The sequence below is a fragment of the Sphaerodactylus townsendi genome, linkage group LG12 (genome assembly GCF_021028975.2).
Source record: "Sphaerodactylus townsendi isolate TG3544 linkage group LG12, MPM_Stown_v2.3, whole genome shotgun sequence".
Taxonomy (NCBI): domain Eukaryota; kingdom Metazoa; phylum Chordata; class Lepidosauria; order Squamata; family Sphaerodactylidae; genus Sphaerodactylus; species Sphaerodactylus townsendi.
Window position 1 is genome coordinate 8,524,610 of NC_059436.1, and position 22,142 is coordinate 8,546,751.

At 45.3% G+C, this 22,142-nt stretch overlaps 1 protein-coding gene across 2 annotated transcripts in view; it reads left to right on the forward strand.

Moving 5' to 3' along the window:
- ZMIZ2 (zinc finger MIZ-type containing 2) overlaps positions 1-22,142 on the forward strand; it is a 108,173-nt gene that overhangs the window by 51,840 nt on the left and 34,191 nt on the right. Inside the window, exons 2-3 of one of the 2 annotated variants that reach the window (XM_048512435.1) lie at positions 16,109-16,245; positions 19,276-19,390. In XM_048512435.1, the coding sequence (XP_048368392.1) occupies positions 16,196-16,245; positions 19,276-19,390 (165 nt within the window). In that variant the 5' untranslated portion in view covers positions 16,109-16,195. Of the gene's footprint in view, positions 1-16,108; positions 16,246-19,275; positions 19,391-22,142 lie in introns of those variants that run through there. The other variant, XM_048512436.1, reaches the window with a different exon arrangement.

The window sequence follows — 22,142 nt, forward strand, 5'->3', positions numbered from 1 at the left end:
ACCAGCCATTCATCCATATCACATTGCCCTGTATACAAATCTCTAATAATCTGGAGCCTCAACAGTTTGTTTGTTTTTCACAAAATACCATGTTTAACTCTGCAAAACTGCTCTCTTAAAAATCATTATTTTAATAGGCCTATATTTCTACTCCTGTTTTCGTTCCGCCATTGATGCCATTCTTCAACGAGTAGATTCAACATTGCCAGACTATGTCGGCCTATTTCTGGTACTTGGACATTGCAAGGTATTCCTGCCAGATCTGCAGCTTTAAAATGGGCATATACAATTGCTTGCAGTGCAACACAAGCTTTGGAGTATTGGGTGTCTTTCATTAATTTAAGTGGTAAAACATAGAAGGTATACCAATTAATGGACAAATTTATTGTGTAGAGATGTAGAAAATAGTGTTGGGGAATGGCCTGTAACGGGGTTGGTTTGTTTGTATTAGTTTGTATCTCCTCAAATGTGCTTTGCAGATTACAAGCAGGTCTGTACTCCAGTACATTTGTGTAGATATGGGTGCGATGAAGCTTTGCCATGCAAAGAGAGAAGCCGCCAGTCTTGTCGAAATTCCCACTTCTACTCCTGTGCGGGAATCTGCTATTTTGCATTTGGTTACTTCAGCACCAAGTGGATAGATGTTTCACACAAAACATGTGCCTCGCTTTCTCTCCAATTGGGGCAGGATTTTTTGGGAGCAGGTGTACAATCTATACCTTCTTTTTATGGTTCTTCCTCCTCGTTGGCTCTGGTGTTTCCCAGACCCTGCTTTGACTTGCTGCTTCCAAAACTTGCAGAATCAAAGCTCTCATGTAGACAGGAAGGGTGTGGCTTTCTACACTTGCCACCCATATCAGGTGCCATTTTCCTTTCTGTTTCCTCACATCCACCATTTCCCCTCTCCAGCCACCAACAGATTTTTTTGGTGTTAAACTTTAAAGCTGCCACTGGTATCCTATTCCATTTTGCTACTATTTATTGTTTTAGTTGGGAAATTGTTCATGCCACCTCTCCAGAGTCCTGCTTGAGGGAGTTATGAGTAAAAATAACAATTATCAATATTAAACAAAGAAAACAAGTTACTGAAAGCAAGCAACCAACATAAAAACAGTATAAAGATTAAAATTCTAGTGTTGCTAGCTCTGGGTTGGGTAATACCTGGAGATTTTGGGGTGGGGCCTGAGGGAGATGGGATTTGTGGAAAGGGTGCTCTTCAGTGGGGTATAGCACCGTAGAGTTCGCCTTCCAAAGTGGCCATTTTCTGTAGGCGAACTGATCTCTGTTGCCAGATCTGTTGCCAAACTTGGAGGTTGGCAGTGACAAACCCCTACTACCTAATGAAAACCTCTACTTAAAAGCCTGGTGAAAAATAAACGTTTTGGCTTGGTGCCTAAAAGACAGTATGGTTAGGCGGCAGGTACGCCTCAAAGGAGGAGGGCATTTCAAATGTGAGGTGCCACAACTGAAAATGCTGTCTCTAGCAGCCTCTTGCCTCACCTCTGAAAGCAGCCTTGGGACTAAGGTGCCTACCAGTCTGGAATTACAAACACAATTATTTGACTCTGGCTCCTAGATCGGTTCCAGCATCTGAATCCCTCGAAAGGCATGCAACAGGTACTACACCTGCATGGTGTCGTTAGTGGTTAGGGTATTGGCCTAGGACCTGGAATCCCAGCTCCAAATCCTAACTCTGCCGTGAAGCTTTCTGAGAGGAATTCCGCACAGCATATTGATAAGGAGTTGGAATCTTCATAAATGAACTCATTTTCCAACACTCACTCTGAGCAACCTTTGGGTCAGTTAACACTGACTTTGTACCTCCCGGGGAGGTTGTGAGAGTAAAATGGAGGAAAGGGCGGGGGGAGGGGAGGGTATATGGGTATATGTTGACCTCCCCTAGCTCCTTGGAGGGATGTTAAAAAAAATATGCTGAATTAATAAAATGATAATCAGCAATTCACAAAGCTGGAGATGATATTTCAAAGGGGGCCCGTGTGGATGAGCAAAATGTACATTTCGCAGTGTTGTGTGTGTTTTAAAGCATGACAACACCAGGCAGTTTTGAGCCTGCAGAATCCTATTTCACTGCTGCGAGGGGGGAGCCCCACACCCAAGGTTGGTGGTGCAAAGGCCTTGCTTTCTTCTCCAGGGCTGCCTCTTGCTCTTTCTCTGGAATGTCAGGGAGTGTTTTCGCCCGCCCAGCCTGCTCCAACCTCGGCTGCCTCGCTGTCTGGGGGAGGGAAGGGGAAGGGAGAGGGCAGCCGGCTGCCGCTGCCGGGCACTGCTTCCTTGTGGTCTCGCTGGCTGGCTCCCTGCAGCTGGAGGAGGCCGAGTCGAGCGAGCAGGACGTGCTGTTCCAGAGGCCGCTTGACGCTGCTGGGGCCTGGAGGGGGAGCGGAGGACGCTGTCATTGCCGTGAAGAAGCAGTCCACCTTCCCGGCAGGGTGCCTACCGAGGAGGAGAGGGCTGCTTTTCACACATGCACCGGTATAGCCATTTGCTGGCTGTGCCAGTGTGAGAGGCTGGGAAACCTGCACTCTGCTCAGTCTAGATTTCCTCTAAGTAGGGCCCTGCTCATAGCCCTGTCACAGATAAAAAGCCTTGTGTATGTTCAGAACCCCGGTTTATGGCAACCCAGTAGGGTTTTCAAGGCAAGACACTTTACAACTGTGGTTTGCCATTGCCTTCCTCTGCAAGACAACTCTGCTATTTTAGTGGTCTCCCATCCAAGTTCTCACCAGGGCTGACCCTGCTCACTTTCTTAGATCTGAGGAGATCAGGCTACCCTGAGGCATCCAAGTCATTACCCCAACCCCCTATTTTTTTTTTGAAATAGCAATTTTTAATACTCTGAAACCCTAAACTGTATTTACATTTTTCCATAGCTTCCTCATAAATCCAGCACTGCCTCTGAGAAATTGGAAGCCCCCGCAAATCCACTGCTCACAAGCTGAAACAGAGGCTAGATATATAGTTTTTAGGCTGTAATTTGCATAAATGCTGGTCATATGGGGGGAGGGGAGTTAGTGGAAGAACACTATACCTGTTAAATTCCTTCTAATTGAAAATTGTAGCACCACTGCAGGAGTGATGTTTTCTACCCCTGAACTTGCTCCAAGTACCTTGGGGCCATATATATGCTTTTCTTTGCCCCATTTTATACAGTGCAACAACTTTGTGGGATAGGTGAGGCTGAGGGTGACCAACCGAACATCTGCCAAGTGGAAAGTGGAAATTAGAACCTGGATTTGGCACCCCAATCTCTATACCATAATGCTCACATATCTGTTGGGGAAAAAACACACAGAGCCTTTGGGCAGTTTAAAGGCTAACAAAATTAGTGTGGCATAAGCTGCTTTAGTAGGAACTCTTTTCATCCGACTATTCTGCACTCTTTGATTCCACCCCTGCTAAATTGCTGTCGTTTCAGTTTTTACAAAATAGGGTGAGATAGGAAACTCCTTTCCTGTCTCTGGGTGTGGAAGGTGGGGGTTTGGGTTGTGCCTTTTTACCACTGAGTGATATGGAAAACCCAAGTGTTTCTTGTCCCCCAACCCACCTCCCCACCCTCTGGCATTGCAGTTTCTGCCAATATTGACTGTTTTTTTGGTAAAACCCCAGACAAACCCTTTCTAAAGAAATAATTGTGCTACCTGAATAAGAAAGGGGAAAAATAAGAAAGCTTCTTTTAATTGAATTAAATGGAACTCAGACTTGGAACTCAGAGATGCTGGGGGCGGGTCATAAACAGCTGTTATACTTTGGACTTTGGATATATTTGTCCTCAATTAACTCCTTGGCATCAACTCCTGTCCTCTGGGAGTAGGCCAGTCTCTACCAGGAAAAGAATCTTATTATCTTGAGTTAATAGAAGACAGCTTCAACCATCTTCTGCTAAGATTTCTGGAAGCCCGCTGGTTATACGAGGGAGAACAAGCAGTGTTAAGAGATACAATTTAATCATGGTTCAGTTTGATCCAGGATTTCAATTCTCCAATCTGCCTTCAGTTCCAGGGAGAGGCAAAATAATAATAAATAAGAGACCGTGCTAGTGAGCATCTGCTGAATACCTTTCCTCTATGCAGTTTCGATCAATAGAGAAGGAAAGTACTGCACAACTTCCATCTTGAGTGCTGCCACATTTCATTTAGCACTGAGTCTAGTCATGAGAGGGTTAATGCTGTCACAGTATAAACCAGGGTTCCCCAACTTGTTACCCACCAAGATACCTGCCAACACCTTTCCAGGTACGTGCCAAGTATTAGAAGGTGGGTAGGGGCACATGGGACTTTTTTGTCCACAAAGACTTCTAAGTAGCCATTGGAGATGTGACTGGTTGTGCAGATTTTTAAAAAATGTTACTTTGGCACCAGCTGCCCCCACAGCACAAGGATCTCCACTGTGTGACTGATGGTAAGCTGTGGCAGCCATTTTGTAGTTGGCTGTGCCTCCTTGTAGCAGCCATTTTGTGGCTATACTCACCCTGCAGTGGCTGAATTCCAGATGTGCCCTCCAGCTTAGAAAGGCTGGGGACCCCTGGTACTAACTCAGGAATCTGTAAGATGGACAATCAGCATTTAGTAAACCTGTGTGTAAACTAAAGGGAGAAAATGTACGACTGCACTGTTTACTTCAATAAATTAATTTTAAACCTTTTTTCATCCCTTACAAAGGTGTTATGCTGGATGACACAGGGCTAATCACTCGCAGTCAGCCCTACCTAGGTTATTGTTGTGAGGATAAAATGGAGAAGGGGAAACGATGTTGTAAGCTGTTTTGGGTCCCTGTTGAGGGGAAAAAAGTGGAATAGATATCTAAATAAAGAAATATCCTCTAGAATCCATAGTGCCCTCGTGTTGTTAGATATTAGGACATTTCTACATTCTCTCTCCCCTCCCCCTTTTAAGAGAGGATATTTCAAGGATATTAATCCTATAGACTAAATAGTAACAATGATCAGTGTTGGGTAAGACTTCCTGCTTGGATTATGCAGCATTTCCTTCCTGGATGTGCTATACTGGATAACAGTGCATGGGTGGATGCTCAGATAATTAACAACCCTCCACGAAATTTTGGGTTGGATCCACTCCCTTTCAGTTGGATCCACTGACTCTTTTCTGTCAAGTCATTCTTCAACAGAGAAAAAGTCTTTTCTCCCTCTCTCAAGGGAAGGCTTAGCGGAAGCCTATACAAAGCTGATTCACTGTGATATTGTGGAGTACTCCTACCATTTTCACATGAAGCGTAGGTGTGCATTTCAGTGCCACCTGTGATTTGTTTCATTCAGAATGTTTATATCTCAGAGCACGGTTCCTATTTAAAACAAATGACAAATACATTGCTAATAATACATGGCTAATAATAAAAATTCCAGCATTAAACGTATGCCCTGACCTGGAGGGCCCAGGCTACCCCCTTCTTGTCAGATCTCAGAAGTGAAGCATGGTCAGCCCTGGTTAGACCACTAAAGGAAGTCTAGAGTTGCTATGCGGAGGCTGATAATGGCAAACCACCTCTGAATATTTCTATCCTCAAAAACATATTGGGTTCCTATGAGTCATCTGCAACTTGACAGCAAAAAATAAATTAAATTTGCAACAAGAAACTCACTTAAACAGCACATGGACACATGAAGGTGCTGCATATTGACTTCGACCATCTGTCCATCAAAGTCAGGATTATCAACTCAGAGTGGTAGTAGCTTTCCTGGGTCCCAGATAGCAGAGGTCTTTCATGTCACCTGTCACCTGATTGCTTTGATTAGAGACGTCAGGGATTGAATCCCGGGACCCTCTAAATGCCAAGCAGGTTCTGTCTCACTGGCCAATAGCCTCTTCCTTTAAATAATAGCAATAGTAGTTGCAATTATAACAATCGAAAAGCAGAGCAAGAACATGAAGATACACAGCCAAAATTACTAATTGCCAAAAGCATAGGAAACAATAACTTGCATGCTTTGTAACTATAAATGGATGCAGAGGTAGCCCTACAAAAGAAGACCCCCATCCATCTTCTCTCAGAAAATGGGGACATACAGAACAAGACTTCCAACAAAGATCTTAGGGCAGATTCGTACCAGGAACATAGCCAGATTTAGACAAGCCAAGAGGAAAAGTATAAAAATCAACAATAGGCTTTACATTTGTAGCAATCCCATTTAACAAAAGAAAGCTGCTTCTTCGAACATGAACGTTATTGGATTGAAAAGAAAATCACATCTGAAGTGGCAAGGAGCCCTCTGAGAAAAGTGTTTGTTACCGGAAGGTAGAAAGTTTGTTAAAAAACAAACAATCAAAACAACGTTGTAATCTGCATATACGGTTCTGTTAAAGATGCCTAAAAGCTTAAAAGCATGCATAGATTTGAAAGGCTGGCAAGTGAATTGTTGGCGATTCTGTAGATTGTGAGGAAATGACTGGATGGGATTTATTGAAGGCCCTTCTGGAAATAGTTATACCCTTCCCAAGCAAGGAAAGGTGACTAGAGCCCTGGTTCATAGTAGTGCTTAACTTGTGGAGGCATCCTTTAAAATACCAGAGAAAGCTCGAATACTCAGAACTGCAGTCATAATTTCCAGTGACTGCTACAGGGAGTGAATCTTAAGATAATCCTATCCTTTGGTTTCTGTTTTCTAGTTTCAGTAAGGTGTGGACAGCAACGCTTTCCCTTCGCGTTTCCTTTTCTCAGCTGTACATTTCTTACAATGTTTGCTGTGGTTTCTTTGGATCAGGATTTTTGCAAAGGGTGTGTTTTAGTAGGGAAACAAGGAGAATTAGGGTGAGAATTTGTTTTAACTAATTTTATTTGGGGGGGCGGATTTGGAAGAGAGAGAAATTATTTTATTTTCTGTAAGTCTGTGCAGCTCGTTGAAGACTGCAGATTCATCTTGAAACTCCTTGTGGGCTGAAGCTTCTGCACACTCACTCAGCTGAAAGAATTTGCAGAAGCAATGGTTTTTATCATGAAAAACCTTGGAAGTGCCATTAAAAAACAAAACAAAAAAGCCACCCTGGTAAACTCAGCCTTCGTTTAGAGAACAAAACACAGCAAAAATGTTTATTTCCCTCTGTACACAAACTGTACTGCTTTTTCCTCAGATCCAGTGGGTTTCTTCATAAATGAAGCAATCTATGTATTTCACCCATGACACATGTTTGGGATATAGAGAGAACAGCCCTGAGAAGGTCTACTCAGAATCATACCCATGTTTCTTCAGTGAGGCTTACTCCCAGGAAAGGATTGCACTGTTAAGTTGGTTACTCTCACAAGTTTTCCAGTACAATACATCCTTCAGTAGAGGATATGCACTGAGACAAAAGGTCTAGTATGACTTCTTCTGGGTCCCTTTTAGCGTAGCTGTGATTCAGTGGCAGAACACGTCCTTTGTATGCAGAAGGTCATAGGTTTAATTCTCGACAGCTTCAGTAAAAAATCTCAGATAACAATGTCTTCAAGAAAGACTTTTCTCTTGAGGTTCTGAAGAGCTACTGTCAGTCATCAGCTGGGTATAAAATGGTCTGGCTTACCATAAAGCCACTTCATAAATGTGTGGGTGTTGGCTGAGTCCTTGGCGTCATGAAATGGTGGTGGGTGTCTTTCAACTGATAAAAATCCTACCAAAAAGGGGAGGCAACTGCCTTTGTGCCCTGCAAGTTCTGTGTGCAAGTTTCCCCACCTGATGTGGATTCACTTCCGATTGAGCAACACAAGTCGCAGTGATTTAAATGCATGATGCCCATGGGATGGGAACTCGTCTTTCCTGACATCTTCATTTGAAAGCCAGTTAGTTGCCTTTTTATGTTTGTTGTTTTTCATTTGTTACCAACAAGGAACTCCAGTGCTGTAGATGGTTCTCTTACCCCTCTGTTTTATCCTTACAACAGCAATCCTGTGGAGTAAGTTAAGCCACAGATGACTGGACCAGGGTCTTTCATCAAGCTTCGTGGCAAAAGGGGATCCGAGACTTGGTTGCCAGATCCTAGCTGGATGCTGTAACCACTGCACTATGCTAGCTCTCTCACTTCAGCAACATTTTCGTTCTTCCTTTCATCCAGGAACCATAGTGCGTATCATTTGTCTTGCCTCTCCTCGTTTATTCATGTTACAGCAGTCTACCTTGCATCATGCTGTTGGCCACTGTGGGGCTTGCCCCAGGATGGAGGACAGACACTCTGGTGTAATGGTTAGTGGTTGGACTAGGATTTGGGAGACCCACGAAGCCCAGTTGAGTCATATTCTCTCAGCCTAGCCTGCTTCATAGGGTTGTGATGATAAAACGAATATTGGGAGAATAAGATGTATGAATAAGTAAGATTGCCAGGCCTAGCTTGTTCCTTGCTGTTAGCAGCTTGGCATGCTGAGGTCAGTGGATTCCCTTGTTCTGAGCATGGAGATAAATGATAACAACTGGGAAGGTTTGTGGATTAAGCAGTGGGTCAAGGCACAAGAACAGTTTTAAGAAGTTGGTGATTATATCCAGGGTGGGGGCAGAGATGGGTCAGGTTTGTAGAGTTTTCCAATCATCTGAAGGCCTGGGCCTCTGTGCCCTGTTGTTGGCCCTTCAGAGTAGGTGGTTGGACACTGTGTGGGACAAGGATACTGGACTTGATGGACAACTGGTCTGATCTGGCAGGGTTGTTGTCAGTGTTCTTATCAGCTCAGTCCTAAACAAAGGTATACCCTGCCATTGAAATCAATGAGTTTAGAACAATGCGATTCTGATTTAGGATTACACTGCAGCCATTGTGCAAATTTTTCTTCGGCAGGGCAATGTGGGGGTTGGATTGCAGTGCAGCATCTGAATGCACAATTGCATGTTGGGAAACTGGAGGGGGCTGCTTCCTCTCCCGTTCCCCATGCCTCTGCCCTTCAACATTCCTGCCACTCTGAGCTGTGTTGCTTTGGGGTTGCCAGGTGTCCCTTCCCCACTGCATTTTCCACCACCAGTAGAGAGGAGGTTTGGCCTTTCCTCTTAACATCCTCAACCATATTTTCTCTCTGCAGGCAGTTCTGTTTGAGCATCCTTCTAGTTTAATTCACAGGAAAAAGCCGTTAGAGGCTTGCGGTCACTCCCAGCTGAGGCAGTGGCTTGGGGCGGGCGGGCGGGGGGGGGGGGGGAGTGGGGGTTTTGAACTGACAGTTGGAAGTTGTGTCAGATTACATATTGTTTAGTTCAGACTGAGAACTCCTTCCCATGTTCTGCTTTTTTTGGTCAACAAATTCATTCAAGGGGCTTTGGGGTATAAAAATATTAACTAGAGAAAGAATTTGTAAGGCAGTTTTGAGCATGTGGATCCATGATTATTTTCCTGGAATAAGAATCCACCTTGCCTGGAGCATTGATTTGCCCTATCTAGGAATTTTTGGAAAAACAGGTTTTTAACATTTTACTGCAGCTTCTTTTTAAATGAGGAGATCTGCTTTTGGGGAATGAGGGAAGAACTGGACTCTTTATACCTGGTGCTTCCCAAATTTTACGCCACTGATCTGTCCCTCTCTGTCCACCCAAGATTCCCCTTGCTCAGAGCAGTGTTAACCTTTTCATACTCAAGTCATCCTGAAAAGAATTCTCCCTTCAGCTACTTATGACTGTAAACATGACATGTTCTTTTAAGTGGCAACGAGGTAGTTAAACGATGTAAAGAGAATATATAATACAAATAGCTGCAAACAGACTCTGATACTCATGTAGTGCAGTCCTGAACAGACTTAGACCTTTCCAAGCCCATTACTGTGGACTTAGAAGGATGTAACTCTATGTAGGATTGCACTGATTGTTACTCAGATGCACAGAGGAATGGTTCAGATTTGGGGGGATCCTGAGGTTGTGATGTGCCCTTCAAGTGGCCCCTACAGCCAACTATTAAATGAGTTCTTCCAACTCTACCGTTGATATCAGTTCGATCTGCCAACAGTAATCAGGTTGTGCTTTTTCACTTTATGAAAAGCTTCAATGGTCGATTTGCACTCATTAAACCTCTATTAAGGGAGTAGAACTTTTTTTTTCCTGGCCAGTTGGCAACTCTAGTTGTTCCAGCATTTAAAACTGTAACAAGGGAAGGGTTTTCTTTTTTGCTGTTACAAACCAGTATGGTAGGGCTTATAGTTTTAGACTTGATCTGGGAGACCCAGGGCCAAATTCTCACTCTGCCGTGGAAGCCACTCTTGGCCTAACCTGCCTCTCACTGGGTTGTTGTGAGGATAAAGAAACAAACAAATAAATAACATCTGAATTATCCCATACGCATTGAGGCTCGGTGATAGGATTATGGCTAGGGTAAAATTGCTGTTTTTTCCATTCTAAATTGCTTCAGTTGTCCCAAGTGCAGTGATGTTCCTGCACCCCCAAGGTTGGTTGATTTCCTGATAGTTGCCATCTGCTTCTAGCATGCTTCCTCTGCGCACTGGTGGCAGGGGGTTTTGGTTCAAGGGGTCTGTTACCAAACAGATGAGAACCAGTGTACAGGAAGCTATACTCTGTCTCAGAAAAAGATTGTTGGTAGATTGTATATTCCTTTGCCACAGAACTCAATGTGCCAGACCTTCTTTGTTGTTGAATGTTCTGCCTGGGTCCTAGTGCCTACCTAGCCCTGCTCCCCCCATCTATTTGAAAGTAAAAAATACCAACCGCCACATTTACCGCCCTCACCATGTTCAATAATGTACAAAATAGTGGTTTTGACAAAGGCAGTGCGTAAAAATGAGTGATAATTCTCATATGTATTTGGGACTATATTCTGATGCGGAAGCATCTAGTTTTCTCAACCGCTGCTCAACTGACCGAACTAACACCTTTCTGTGAAACAGAATATAGCGAACCTCAAGGCGGCGCTTGGAAATCTCCTAGAATCACAACTGATCTCCAGACTTGAGAAATCAGTTCCCTCAGAGAAAAAAAGGTGCTTTGTAGAGTTGACTTTATGGCATTATATCCTGCTGAGGTCCCATCCCTCCCAGACCCCTCCCCTCCCCAGGATCTCCAGGAATCTCCTATCTTGGAGTTGGCAACTCTAGGGGAGAACCGTGTGTTCTAGCCTGAACTTGTTGGCGGAAGAACAGAATATTCTCCTCACAGTCAGTGCCCCTCATTTGAGAGGTCATCTTTGAAGGCTCTCTGCACGTGCGTGTGGACAAGAGAAAAGAGTAAGCCCTGCACATTTCTTTTAAAAATGGAAAAGTCGCAGTAGAGCCAGGTGCTTTATCAGGAGCCCCCCCCCCCCCCCGAGGGAGGCAAGGTGGATAACATTCTGGGGGCCTCTGAGGATGAGGAAATCATATGATATGATCTCATGTGATGTTTGAGTTCAGCCTGTGAGGGAGGAACCTGTAGTTGGCGGCGGCAAACCTATGGCACTCCAGATGTTCATGGACTACAATTCCCATGAGCCCCTGCCAGCATGGCCAATTGGCTGATGGGAAGGGGGGGAGGGAAAGAAGAGCTTGGAGCAGGGCTGATGGTAATTGTAGTCCATGAACATCTGGAGTGCCATAGGTTCGCCACCACGGCGCCAGTATAGGGGATCTTCACCTGGGAGACCATCATAGGACTGCTGTTTCTGATGAAAATTCACTGAGCTTTTGGTGGAAATGAAACTGATGGAGATGAATATACTTCCCCCTCTTTTCTGAACCAGGTCAGTAGGGTTTTCCTACCCAAACCTGCTGTTGTTTTTATTGCTGCCCTGAGCTTTCTTGCGCAGCAATTCCTCTTCCAGCCTCCTTTGTAACACAGGACCTAGCATCTCGCCTTTCTAGTTTTGCTTAGGTTTTACCCTGCCTTTTGATTCACAACCTGGGTTGTGTAATCATCAAGACTCTTTGAAACCGTGAAAAACATCCCATTATTGCACCAGATTTGGACCATGTTAACAAGATCAGCAATCAGCCAGCCCCCTCAAAAACACTGCAAAATAAAAGTGTTTTTCAAAAAGCAGGAGAGAGGGAGCTTGGCAGAGTGCCTTGGGCTGGCCCCCCTCCCCCTTACATGAGCAAATGAGGGGCCTGCCTTTGGGGCTGCTCCAAGCTCTTCTTTCCCTCCCCCCCCCCCCTTCCAATCCAGATTCCAGTGACTCCTCTTTCACCCAGCAGATGCAGGAATGGAATGTCCCCTCTGCCTCCTTGTCGGTAGAAATCTTTCCTGCTCCAGGAAAGGAATATGCTTGGAAAGTTCTGGAATGCCAGCGCTAGGTGTATTAGCACTCTGGTGCTTGGTCCTAGGAGAATGCAGAATCCACCACTTGAGCCTCTGCCTCTGTGATATTTAGCACAGAAAGGCATGAGATGAGAAGCGCCCAAGAGGTTGGCATCTCTCTTTCGTGTCCCTCTCTTGCATGCTTCCCAGCCACCCACCTTAACAGCAGAGGCTCCGGGGAATGGGCTCCCTAGTTGGTCATGCCTCGGACCTAGCATAGCCAACCATCCTTTGCTGGCTCGGAGTGGCATTTGACTTGCTATCACATCTCTATACTCCCATGGCCTAGATCAGGGGTAGGGAACCTGCGGCTCTCCAGATGTTCAGGAACTACAATTCCCATCAGCCTCTGTCAGCATGGCCAATTGGCCATGCTGGTAGGGGCTGATGGGAATTGTAGTTCCTGAACATCTGGAGAGCCGCAGGTTCCCCACCCCTGGCCTAGATAATCAGGGGGGTGGGGCAAAATGGCATTAGAAAGAGATTCCTGCTGCCCTAGCTCTTAGCCAAGGGCACTTGGCTCAGCTTGAGGCTTGGAGGGGTGGGGGGGAGGATCCAAGGCTTTGTCAAAGCGGTTCTAGCCAGTCCCTTTCCTATCTCACTCAATGCTGAGGCCTAGGAGGAGAGGAGGAGAGGGGGAAGCAGTAACAGAGGCAGCCTGGGATTTTAACTGGAGTTAAGTGCATCTCCACCACAGCCTTCCTGTGTGGCCTGTCCTTAGGCGAGTCACCATGATGCTGGGTGCCTCTTCCCCGCCCATGATGGCTCTGATATTTCTTCACAGAGAAGATAAAGCAGCAAAACTTGCCAAGGATTGCATTGAATGCAATGGAGTGTTCAAATTACCTGACATCAGGTAATACTTCTAATAATCCACCTGGAGTGTTTCAACTAATGGCCTGCTGCTTACATTGCTGGAGTCTAAGCTTGCCCCCAGTTGTCCCGCCAATATTTTTACCCCATATTCAAGCTTTGTTTAATCCCCAAGATTCATTTCATCTCCAATACCAAGATTAAAACAGAGAACAGTTGAGTGAGAGGCAAAGGCCCCTTCATAATAATTCACTTTCAATCCACTTTCAATGCACTCTGCAGCTGGATTTTACTGTGCGGAATAACAAAATCCACTTGCAAACAATTGTGAGAGTGGACTGAAAGTGCATTATTCTGCATGTGCAAAAGGGGCCAAAGAGAGAGACAGGGTGTTTTTAAGCCTTTTATAGACTCATTGAGAAACCACTGTGACTGTATTTGGTAAGCCTTGGGTCTGTAGTCTGTAGTTTATTTTAGTTTATTTACCCCACCTTTCTCCTCAGTAGGGACCCAAAGCTTTCTTCTTTTTTTTTCCTTTCCTCCATTTTGTCCTCACAATAACCCTGCAAGGTCAGTTAGGATGGCTGGGTATAACTGGACCAAGTGTTTGTGGCAGAGTGGGGTTTCAAACTTAGATCTCCTGGATCTTAGTCCGATACCTGAAGCACTTCAACACACTGGCATCCGAGTTGTCAGGTACTCTCCCAATGAAAGTTTTGTTCAGGGATCTCCCATAGTCTACCTTTGATTTCTTTCACCATTCCAAACCTTTACGTGATGAATCAAAACCAATCTCTACCATAATGGGTAATGTGGGATTGTAATGGTGTGCTTTTCAGTAGATTTAAGTTCTGGGAGCTCTCGTTGTAAACATTAAAATGCCCTATTAGTCTCTGCCTTAAAGGACATGACCTGCCCATAATGTTACCCAAAAATATCCCTGGTTCCATCTCCTGAGTACCAGAGGTGAGATGGGCAACATATAAAGGACAGGGGAAATGTGTAGATTTCACCATAGTTTTGTAGTGTTTTGGCAATCATTATTCTTTATTATTACTATTTTTATTACTGTCTACTATTCCTACAAAGAGATCAGAAAGTTATTGTTGCAACAATCTTGTGAAGTAGATGAGAGAATGAATGACCCACGGGCACTTAGTCACCTTCGTAGCTGTTTTCAACCTGGCCAAGCCAATAGTCAGTTCTACAACACCAGCTGTCTAGCTTGCTGTAGTTCTGTCTGCAAGAAATCCGTGGACAGTGGAGAGTTAATCTGGTGTAACTAGGCCAGGCCCTCCAGCCTGCTCCTGCCAGGACCTTGTTTTGCCAGATCTGGGCAGAACGCCAAGTTCCTTTTGGCCGTGGTATAAAGTTGACGTAGTCAGAGCAAAAGCCGCTGCTGAACAAATGTGACCACTTCCCCTCAGGAAAACTAGGGGCAAACATGTCACTGGGGAGGGGGCAAAGGAGGGGTGCTTTTGGCTGCCCAGAGGTGTGTGTGTGGGAGGGGGGACAGCAACAAGGAAATATAATATGGTGACTTTAGACGAAGGCGTGAGGAAGGGGCACAGAGGAAGAGGGCACTCCTGGGTCTGGAACGAGAGTGTAAAAAGACAATTATGCAAAGTAGGCTTCAGGTCTGCCACCCAGTCTTGCCCTTGAGTTGGAAGGGTACATGAGGACAGGGAGATCCAACCATATAATCAAGGGCTTGAGACAGAGACTCTTTATTGCTCCGGCTGGTGACAGTTGTCTCAGTTTGTGATTGTGCCCATTGGGAGTTTTTTTTTTCCTTGCTGAGGGTGTGTGTAAAAGCATCTGTCCTCACATTTGTGGCTGTTGTGCTCCTATGAATGAAATGCAGCCATGAGTTGATGGTGTACACCAGAAGGGAGTGGTGTGGATTGCAGCTGGGAGTGACACCAATGCAACCCTGGATGTATTTCCATTTTGAAATAAAGAAACCCGCTGCCAGAAAAGAGCAGGGTGGCCCCAGCAGGCATAGGTACACTCATCTGAGGCAGAACGACTCTGCTGCAATATACTTTATAGCGCATGACAACTCTGCATGTTTGTAATGTGGAGAGCTAATTTCAGAGTGAACCTGAAATGTAATCCATACTCTAGTGAGAAGGAAGACCTTACGAGAGAACTTGCAGATGCATAAATTGATACATGTTTGTTCTTTAGATATGCTGAGCAGTGTGTTCTTTGTGTGTTTGGTGCTGCCTTTTAACACAGCGGATGCACACTCACTCCATTTGAAGTGAAGAATTTTCCTGCCTCAGCTTTCAGTGGACTGCATTTGGCGAGAGTCTGCCTTAGATCTGCAAATTGTACAGTTATTAGACGGGCATGTCAGTGGGCAGTTTTGTTCACAGGTCTATGCTGATCATTCATCTCCCCTTTCTCCAGTGAATTATTTGTTTGTGCTCTTCTTCCTGGTTCACAAGTACCTTTTGGTATTGCTTTGTATTTCTCCTAGTAAAAGATAATTTAAAAGGTGAGCCCAGTAGAGTTTCCAAGGAAGATGAAGAGAACTGGCTGAGGCCTGATGGGCAGAGATTCTGGAGGTTCTCGTGTACGGTGTCACAGGAAGCGTTGGTTGGGTAGAGCCTTAGGCATCAGCTGCCATTGGGTGATATTTTTAGAGAGCTCTATGTATTGTGAATTATGTATATATCACTGTTTGCTGTTTACTGAGAGGTACTAAAAAGGGGTCCCCATTCATTGGTGAAGCTTTAATACTCACCTTGGTCTGTGTGAGCCTTTCCGTTCTTAAAATGTCCAAGAAAAAGTTGTTTTGAGTGCCACTAATCAAAAATTCAACCAGCTGTTGAATTTGCAGTCCTTCTCTGATATAGTCCTTTTACTATGGGTCTGGGAGCATCCAGAAATGCCGGTCTGTTTCCTTTGGAGCTCCTGGGGTATTTGGGTGGGTGGGAACTGGAGAGCTCCACAACAGCCAGAGTTTGGACTGATTCCTCTTGCACTCTTCCCAGATGAATGTGCTGCGGGACAGCTTTGCATTCTCTGCATGCAACATGGCTGCTGTCATTTGGTAGTTAATGTCTCGCATTCTGCTTGTCTTTTTTTCTCTAGCCCAGCTGGAGCTGACACTCGGAGGCTGCCGTTGCTGTTGTTGCCTTGGAAGATCCCGCACCCAGCCCCTCCACTTTCCTGTAGCCAATGAACTCAATGAACCCAATGAAACCATCGCTCCCACCCACCCCACATGGGTGAGTATGGCTCAGCCTCGTGCTCTCTCCATATGCTCACCTCTTTGTTATCCCAGGGAACTATTTGGGAATGGGTGTCTTTTGTGGTTCTGCAGGAGAATGTGATGCTTGGCGCAGAATTCAACAGCCCAGGAAATGTAAGTCTTTGCTTTAAGGAGTCTAGCCCGTAAGGACTGCAAGAAAGCGTGAAACTACATATGAATATATGTAAAGCTTGCTGACTGAGCTTGACCCAGTCACACACTCTCAACCTAACTTACCTCACAAGGCTGTTGAGAAGATAAGTGTCAGCGAGGAAAACTATGTGAGGCACTTTTGAGTCCCCACTGGGGAGAAAGAAGGGGTATAAATGAAGCAAATTAATTAAATAGATAAATATCACCATGAAATCATAAAAGGGGCCTTTCAGTAAACAGGAGCAAAGCTTCCGAATTCTTTGCCTTTCCTCCCTAAGATAAGCAGAAACTAAATAATTATTCAAAGGAGTGGTTTGATTTTGTCTGATTTATGCAGGTCACTGAATTCTAATTGTCTTGTAACAAAAGTTTTAACAGTGCAAAACAGTATTGGGATGAACCCCCTTGTATTGCAGATGGGGAGCTTAAAGCTGTCCCACGCCCACCCATGAGGCTGAAATTTCACAGCTCCATTCTGTCATTGTCTGGGAAGCTATTGTATAGCAGGGGCAAAGTGAGGGGGAACTGCGCCTGGGGCACGCGTGTGTCCTGTGCCCCGCCACGCCCTGGAACGCCCCCACACCGGCAAGCACCCGGGATATCGCATGTGCCCCTACCCTGTTGGCATTACGCCACTCCTGTATAGTCACTTGCTCCACTTCCCCTACAATTGAAGAATCCATAACTGCTCTTTCATCTTCTCTCTAGTGATCCGCAACTGAGGATGGCGTGCAGATATGCAACACTTTTGCCTCAGATTCTGCTTTCAGGCACCCTCTGGCCATAGGTTTATACATGTGCATAAGTACCATTAATCCTTGACTGCAGGTCTTTCTCTGCAGCCATAAACCTCTCTCCTCCACGCTACCCTACTCTCCCACCAGTAGGTCTTCCTCCCTGGCCATAGATTTGATACCCTACTTCTCAGCCATCTATGGTGCTCATTTTGTACCCATTCCCAGGTTTACATTCTTTAATGCCCCTCACTCATCAGACCCTGATCTCTTACTGCCTTTCAACCCAGTTCTCAGTTTTCCTCTGTCCATCCAGGGAATTTCCTGTTTCCCACCTGTTCAGAAATTTGGAACTGATCGATATGCTCAGAAAAATCTCACAGCAGATTCCTTCTTGTATGATACTGCTTCAGAATGCAGGTGAAAGAGTACATTTTTGAATGTACCCTGCGAGTACAATCACAATCCTGGCAGAAAAGTTAAGGGAGGGACCTTGGCTTTGTGGTAGACCACCCCCTTTGGCATGCAGACTGTCCCCTCTTCAAGATGGCATCTTCAGTTATGAAACTGTTCAGCAGCCAGGGCTGGGGAAGGAGCTTCCCCTTTCTGAGAACTTGGACAGCAGTTGGGAAAGCAGACCAGGGGTTTTCAACCCTCTTGGGGGTGAGGAGCCCCTGTAGTATCATGTGGTATACTCTGTGGAATCTCAGGCTTGGATCCTGTGACATTGTTCCCTTTGCATTTTCCTCTGGTTGCTATAGAAGCTTTCCTCCACTCCTGTACTCACTTCCACACATTGAATGACATTGATCTTGCACACAGGGAAATACTAGCTGTAGAACAGGGGTATCCAACTCAGGCGCTCCAGATGTTCACAGACTACAATTCCCATCAGCCCCTGCCAGCATAGCCAATTTGGCCATACTGGCAGGGCCTGATGGAGATCGTAGTCCATTTACATCTGAGGCGCCAGCGTTGGACACCCCTGCTGTAGAGGATGGGAGCACCCCAGAAGAGGAAAGCCTTCATACTATCTGGAGGGAAGATCCAATCCTGTCTCTCACCCAAGTTTTTTAAAAAATGATAAAAACGGGTGATAAGTATTGACTGATGCAGGATGTTGTCAAATTTGCACAACCTGTGGTGGAATCCTTTCATAACAGTTTGCTCAATGGACCCATGCCTTTGCAAAATCCTGGTAGAAAAGCCCTAGCACAGAAGTACTGATCCAGACAAGCCAAATGCTCTGGCTCTGTGTAAGGCAGCTTTAGGTATCTTGTGTTGGAGCTCTCATCTTGCGACACAGCCATCAGAGTCTCAGCCCCTGGCATGGGTGGGGATAATTGCCATGATAATACCTCATCATGAGGTAAGATCTTAGAGGTGGAGAACTTTCTCTTGGGATCGACATCCCTATAGCAACCTCTCTATATATATATACACATACAAAAACACCAGAAACACTGTTCCTTCAGTCCTGAACATATGAATAGCCTCCACTGTGGTGCTTGAGGTGATCGATGCCTGATCTGGTGGCCTTCTAGCAGCAGGCAGCAGCGGTCTCCACCCAGGATTATTTATTATGTTTTTAAATTTATAGCCTGCTTTTTTCCCTGACCCAAGATCCATTCCCTCCTCCTCCTCCTCCATTTAGTCCTCACCACAACAATCTTGTGAGGGTTAGTTAGGCCATCAGGTGGGTTTGAGCGTGGGGTTTGATTCCAGTTGCTTTTATGTTAATTTCATGATTCATCTACTTTTTTGTGGGCTTGTTTAACTTGTATGGTATGTTTCGTATTTTATGGTCCTCTGGTGTTTTTTGTGATATTTCTTATATTTTCCTGTCCTGAGAGCCTCGCTCAGGTCTGTTTCCAATAAAGTAAATAAAGGCCCCGTCCATGATGTCTGTTTCACACTTGCAAGTTTTGATATTTCATCCACCCACCGAGCAATCAGCTTCCATGTGTGAAGTCTCTTATCTCCCATCTTTCCTGCCGCTCACCCACTCCTTCCCCCTGCCTGGCTACGAATCTCCTCGCCTTTCTTTTGCGCCGCTTTCCTGTCACTTCCCCAAAGGCTCCTAATTAAATTGTGCCTGTGTTGTTGTTTTTCTCCCCTAGTGATGGTTCATATGCCTACGAGTCAGTACCTTGGCAACAGAATACCAATCAGCCTGCAGGATCTCTCTCAGTGGTAACCACGGTGTGGGGAGTCAGCAACACATCCCAGAGTCAGGTAGCTCGGATAGCCTTCTAAAATGATTGGACTGGAGTGGGGGCGGGGGGGGGGGCGAGGTGAAAGGCGGGGTGAGAGATCAGAGGGGAAGCATGTTATCTGCATTGCGCATTCTTGACTTCCATGCAAAGTAGCTTCTTAGAAGCCCAATTTACTGCCCAAAACTCACAATTCACTTTTATCTGTGGTCCATCTTTGAAAGGGGACTGCAACGGTTAGTCGATTACATGTATTAAAATTTTCATTTCTTTAAAAAGATCCCTATTGATGGAGAGAGCAGACTTTTAAAAGTTGTTTGTGGTTTTTAATATAAACAGGCACTTTGTTGGGAGACATTCCTGCTTCTCTCTCAGAGAGGAAGGAATGCCTGTTCAGAGAGAGCCTGCAGCAACAGACACTTGCAAGATCTGGAAACAAAGAGTACTTTTTTCCCTTTTAGAACTATTGTTTTATTCATGCCCAAATTAATGCAACTTGAGTCCTGTGTATTTTAATTGGTAATCAACTCTGGATCTCCTTAACTGAGTCACGGCCTTTATTTTTATCCCAGTTTTCAGATACATGCTGTTCCCACAAAGCGGCTTTTATAATATCTGCCGTCATAACTTCCAGGGTCTTCTCCTGGATCTGTATTGTTCTTGCATCATGGAACTTTTTTAAAAAGGGAAACTCTGTGCAAGGTCTGCCCCAGAAGAGGAAATAAACTCTTGTAGCTTCCTCCTAAGCAGTCCTTCCGCATCAACTTACCTTTCTCCCCCCTCCATCAAAACCATTCCCTGAACTAGTGTAGTAGACTGGCTAACTGTGTGTTCCTAAGAGGAACTACACCTGTCTAAGCCCATTGACTTGGTGGAAGGTGCAGCCGACCTATGGGGATCCCAGATGGTTTTCTGGGACAAAAGAAGTAGTTTGCTGTTGTCAGATTAGCCTGTGCACTCCAACACACACCAGCTGGGTGACCTTGAGCTAGTCACATCTTTTCAGAGCTCTCTTAGCCCCACCCACCTCACAAGGTGTTTGTTGTGAGGGAGGAAGGGAAAGGAGATTGTAAGCCCTTTGGCTGATTCCGCATGGGCCAAAAACAGCAGTGTGAAAACAGTGTAAAAGGCTTCATACTGTTTTCACACCGCTGTTTTTGGCCCATGCGGAATCAGCCTCTGAGTCTCCTACAAGAGAGAAAGGGGGATATAAATCCAAACTCTTCTTCTTCTTCCTTCTCTTCAGAATAATCTTTGAACTTTCTCAGCCCCACCTCTCTCAAAAAATGTCCGTTGTGGGGAGAGGAGGGGAAAGGCGTTTGTAAGCTACCTTGACTCTCCTTACAGGAGAGAAAGACGGGGTATAACTCCAAACTCTTCTACTTCTTCTTACTCTACTGCTGTTTTGGTTCTTACCCTTCTCCCTTGCCAGCTCCAATCCCTTCACATTCATTGCCTTTTTGTCATTACCCTGAGCCTGTCTTTTAAATTTTCTTTCTACCCAGTGTCTCAATGGGTTACTAATACTATTACAAATTATATTTTGTTTTTTCCCCCAAAGGGAACACTTAATCTACCTGTGGCTCTCAAAGTTTTTGTAGTGAGGATCTGCTGCAACAAATGTATGTGAAGGAGGGGGTTTACGGCTACTGTGCCTCCCATGCTGCCTGTCGCTAGGTCTGAGCCCCCATGGCTCTCAGACAGAAGGTTCCACCTATTTGTCTCCCTCTTCAATGGAAAGAGGGAGGAGGAAGTACTCCACCCTCTCTTCCTCTTTCCTGCTTGTGGATGGAGATGAGCCAGAGACTTCAGGCTTCATGGGGTCAGTGGTTCAGACCACCTCGTTCCCCCTCCCCCCCAACAGCCTTGCAATGCTGGTTCACTTGAGCATCGTGAAAACCATTGCTGTCCCCCTCTATCCTTGAAGCTGAAAGCTGATGGGTGAGGAGGGCAGGAGACTCACCTTCTGCTTCAAAGAATATAAAACATAAGATAAATTCATGGCCCACCAGGACCTGCTGCTTTCCACCATTCTTGTACTTAAATAACCTGTTTGAGCTACAGCAGAGGTGTCCAGCTCTGGTGCTTCACATGTTCATGGACTACAATTTCCATCAGCCCCTGCTGAAATGTCCATTTAGCCATGCCAGCGGGGGCTGATGGGAATTGTAGTCCATGACCATCTGAAGCACCAGAGTTGGATACCACTGAGCTAAAAGGTAGACAGCAAGAGGGACTTGCCATTCTTTGGAGCCCCTTCTGTTACTAACCACATTAAATGAAAAGATTTGTTTACTTGCCACAAACCAGACCTTCCCTTTGGGTAAGAGGCACTTGATTCTTAAAACTCCTCGTCTCCCATTTTGATGCTTAGGCTGGGCCTAGTCTGTGCATGCATCAGACTGAAGGGTGGAATCTGGGCTGGAATGTGCCACTTCAGACTATAAGTGAGGAATACCCATGTGCGTAAACAACTGCCTGCAAGGGGGAACGAAAGCCAGCAAGTCAGCAAAAGAGGCTCTAGCCCAACCTGCTTCATGTTGTGCTAGTTTTCTGTTTTGCAAGAAGTTGTTCAGACAGGGCAGCACTCATAAAAGTGACCCAGTTACAGTCCATCTTGTGCAGTTTCAAGTGGTGAGGTCTGCTTTGCCCCCTCTTTCTTACCTTTTATCACCTTATACTGCACATGTAGACATCCTGTTGCTGTGGAAATCTTTGAACTGGATGGCAAGGTGAAAATGCTTTGCATAAACAAATTAAGGAAGCCCGGAGCT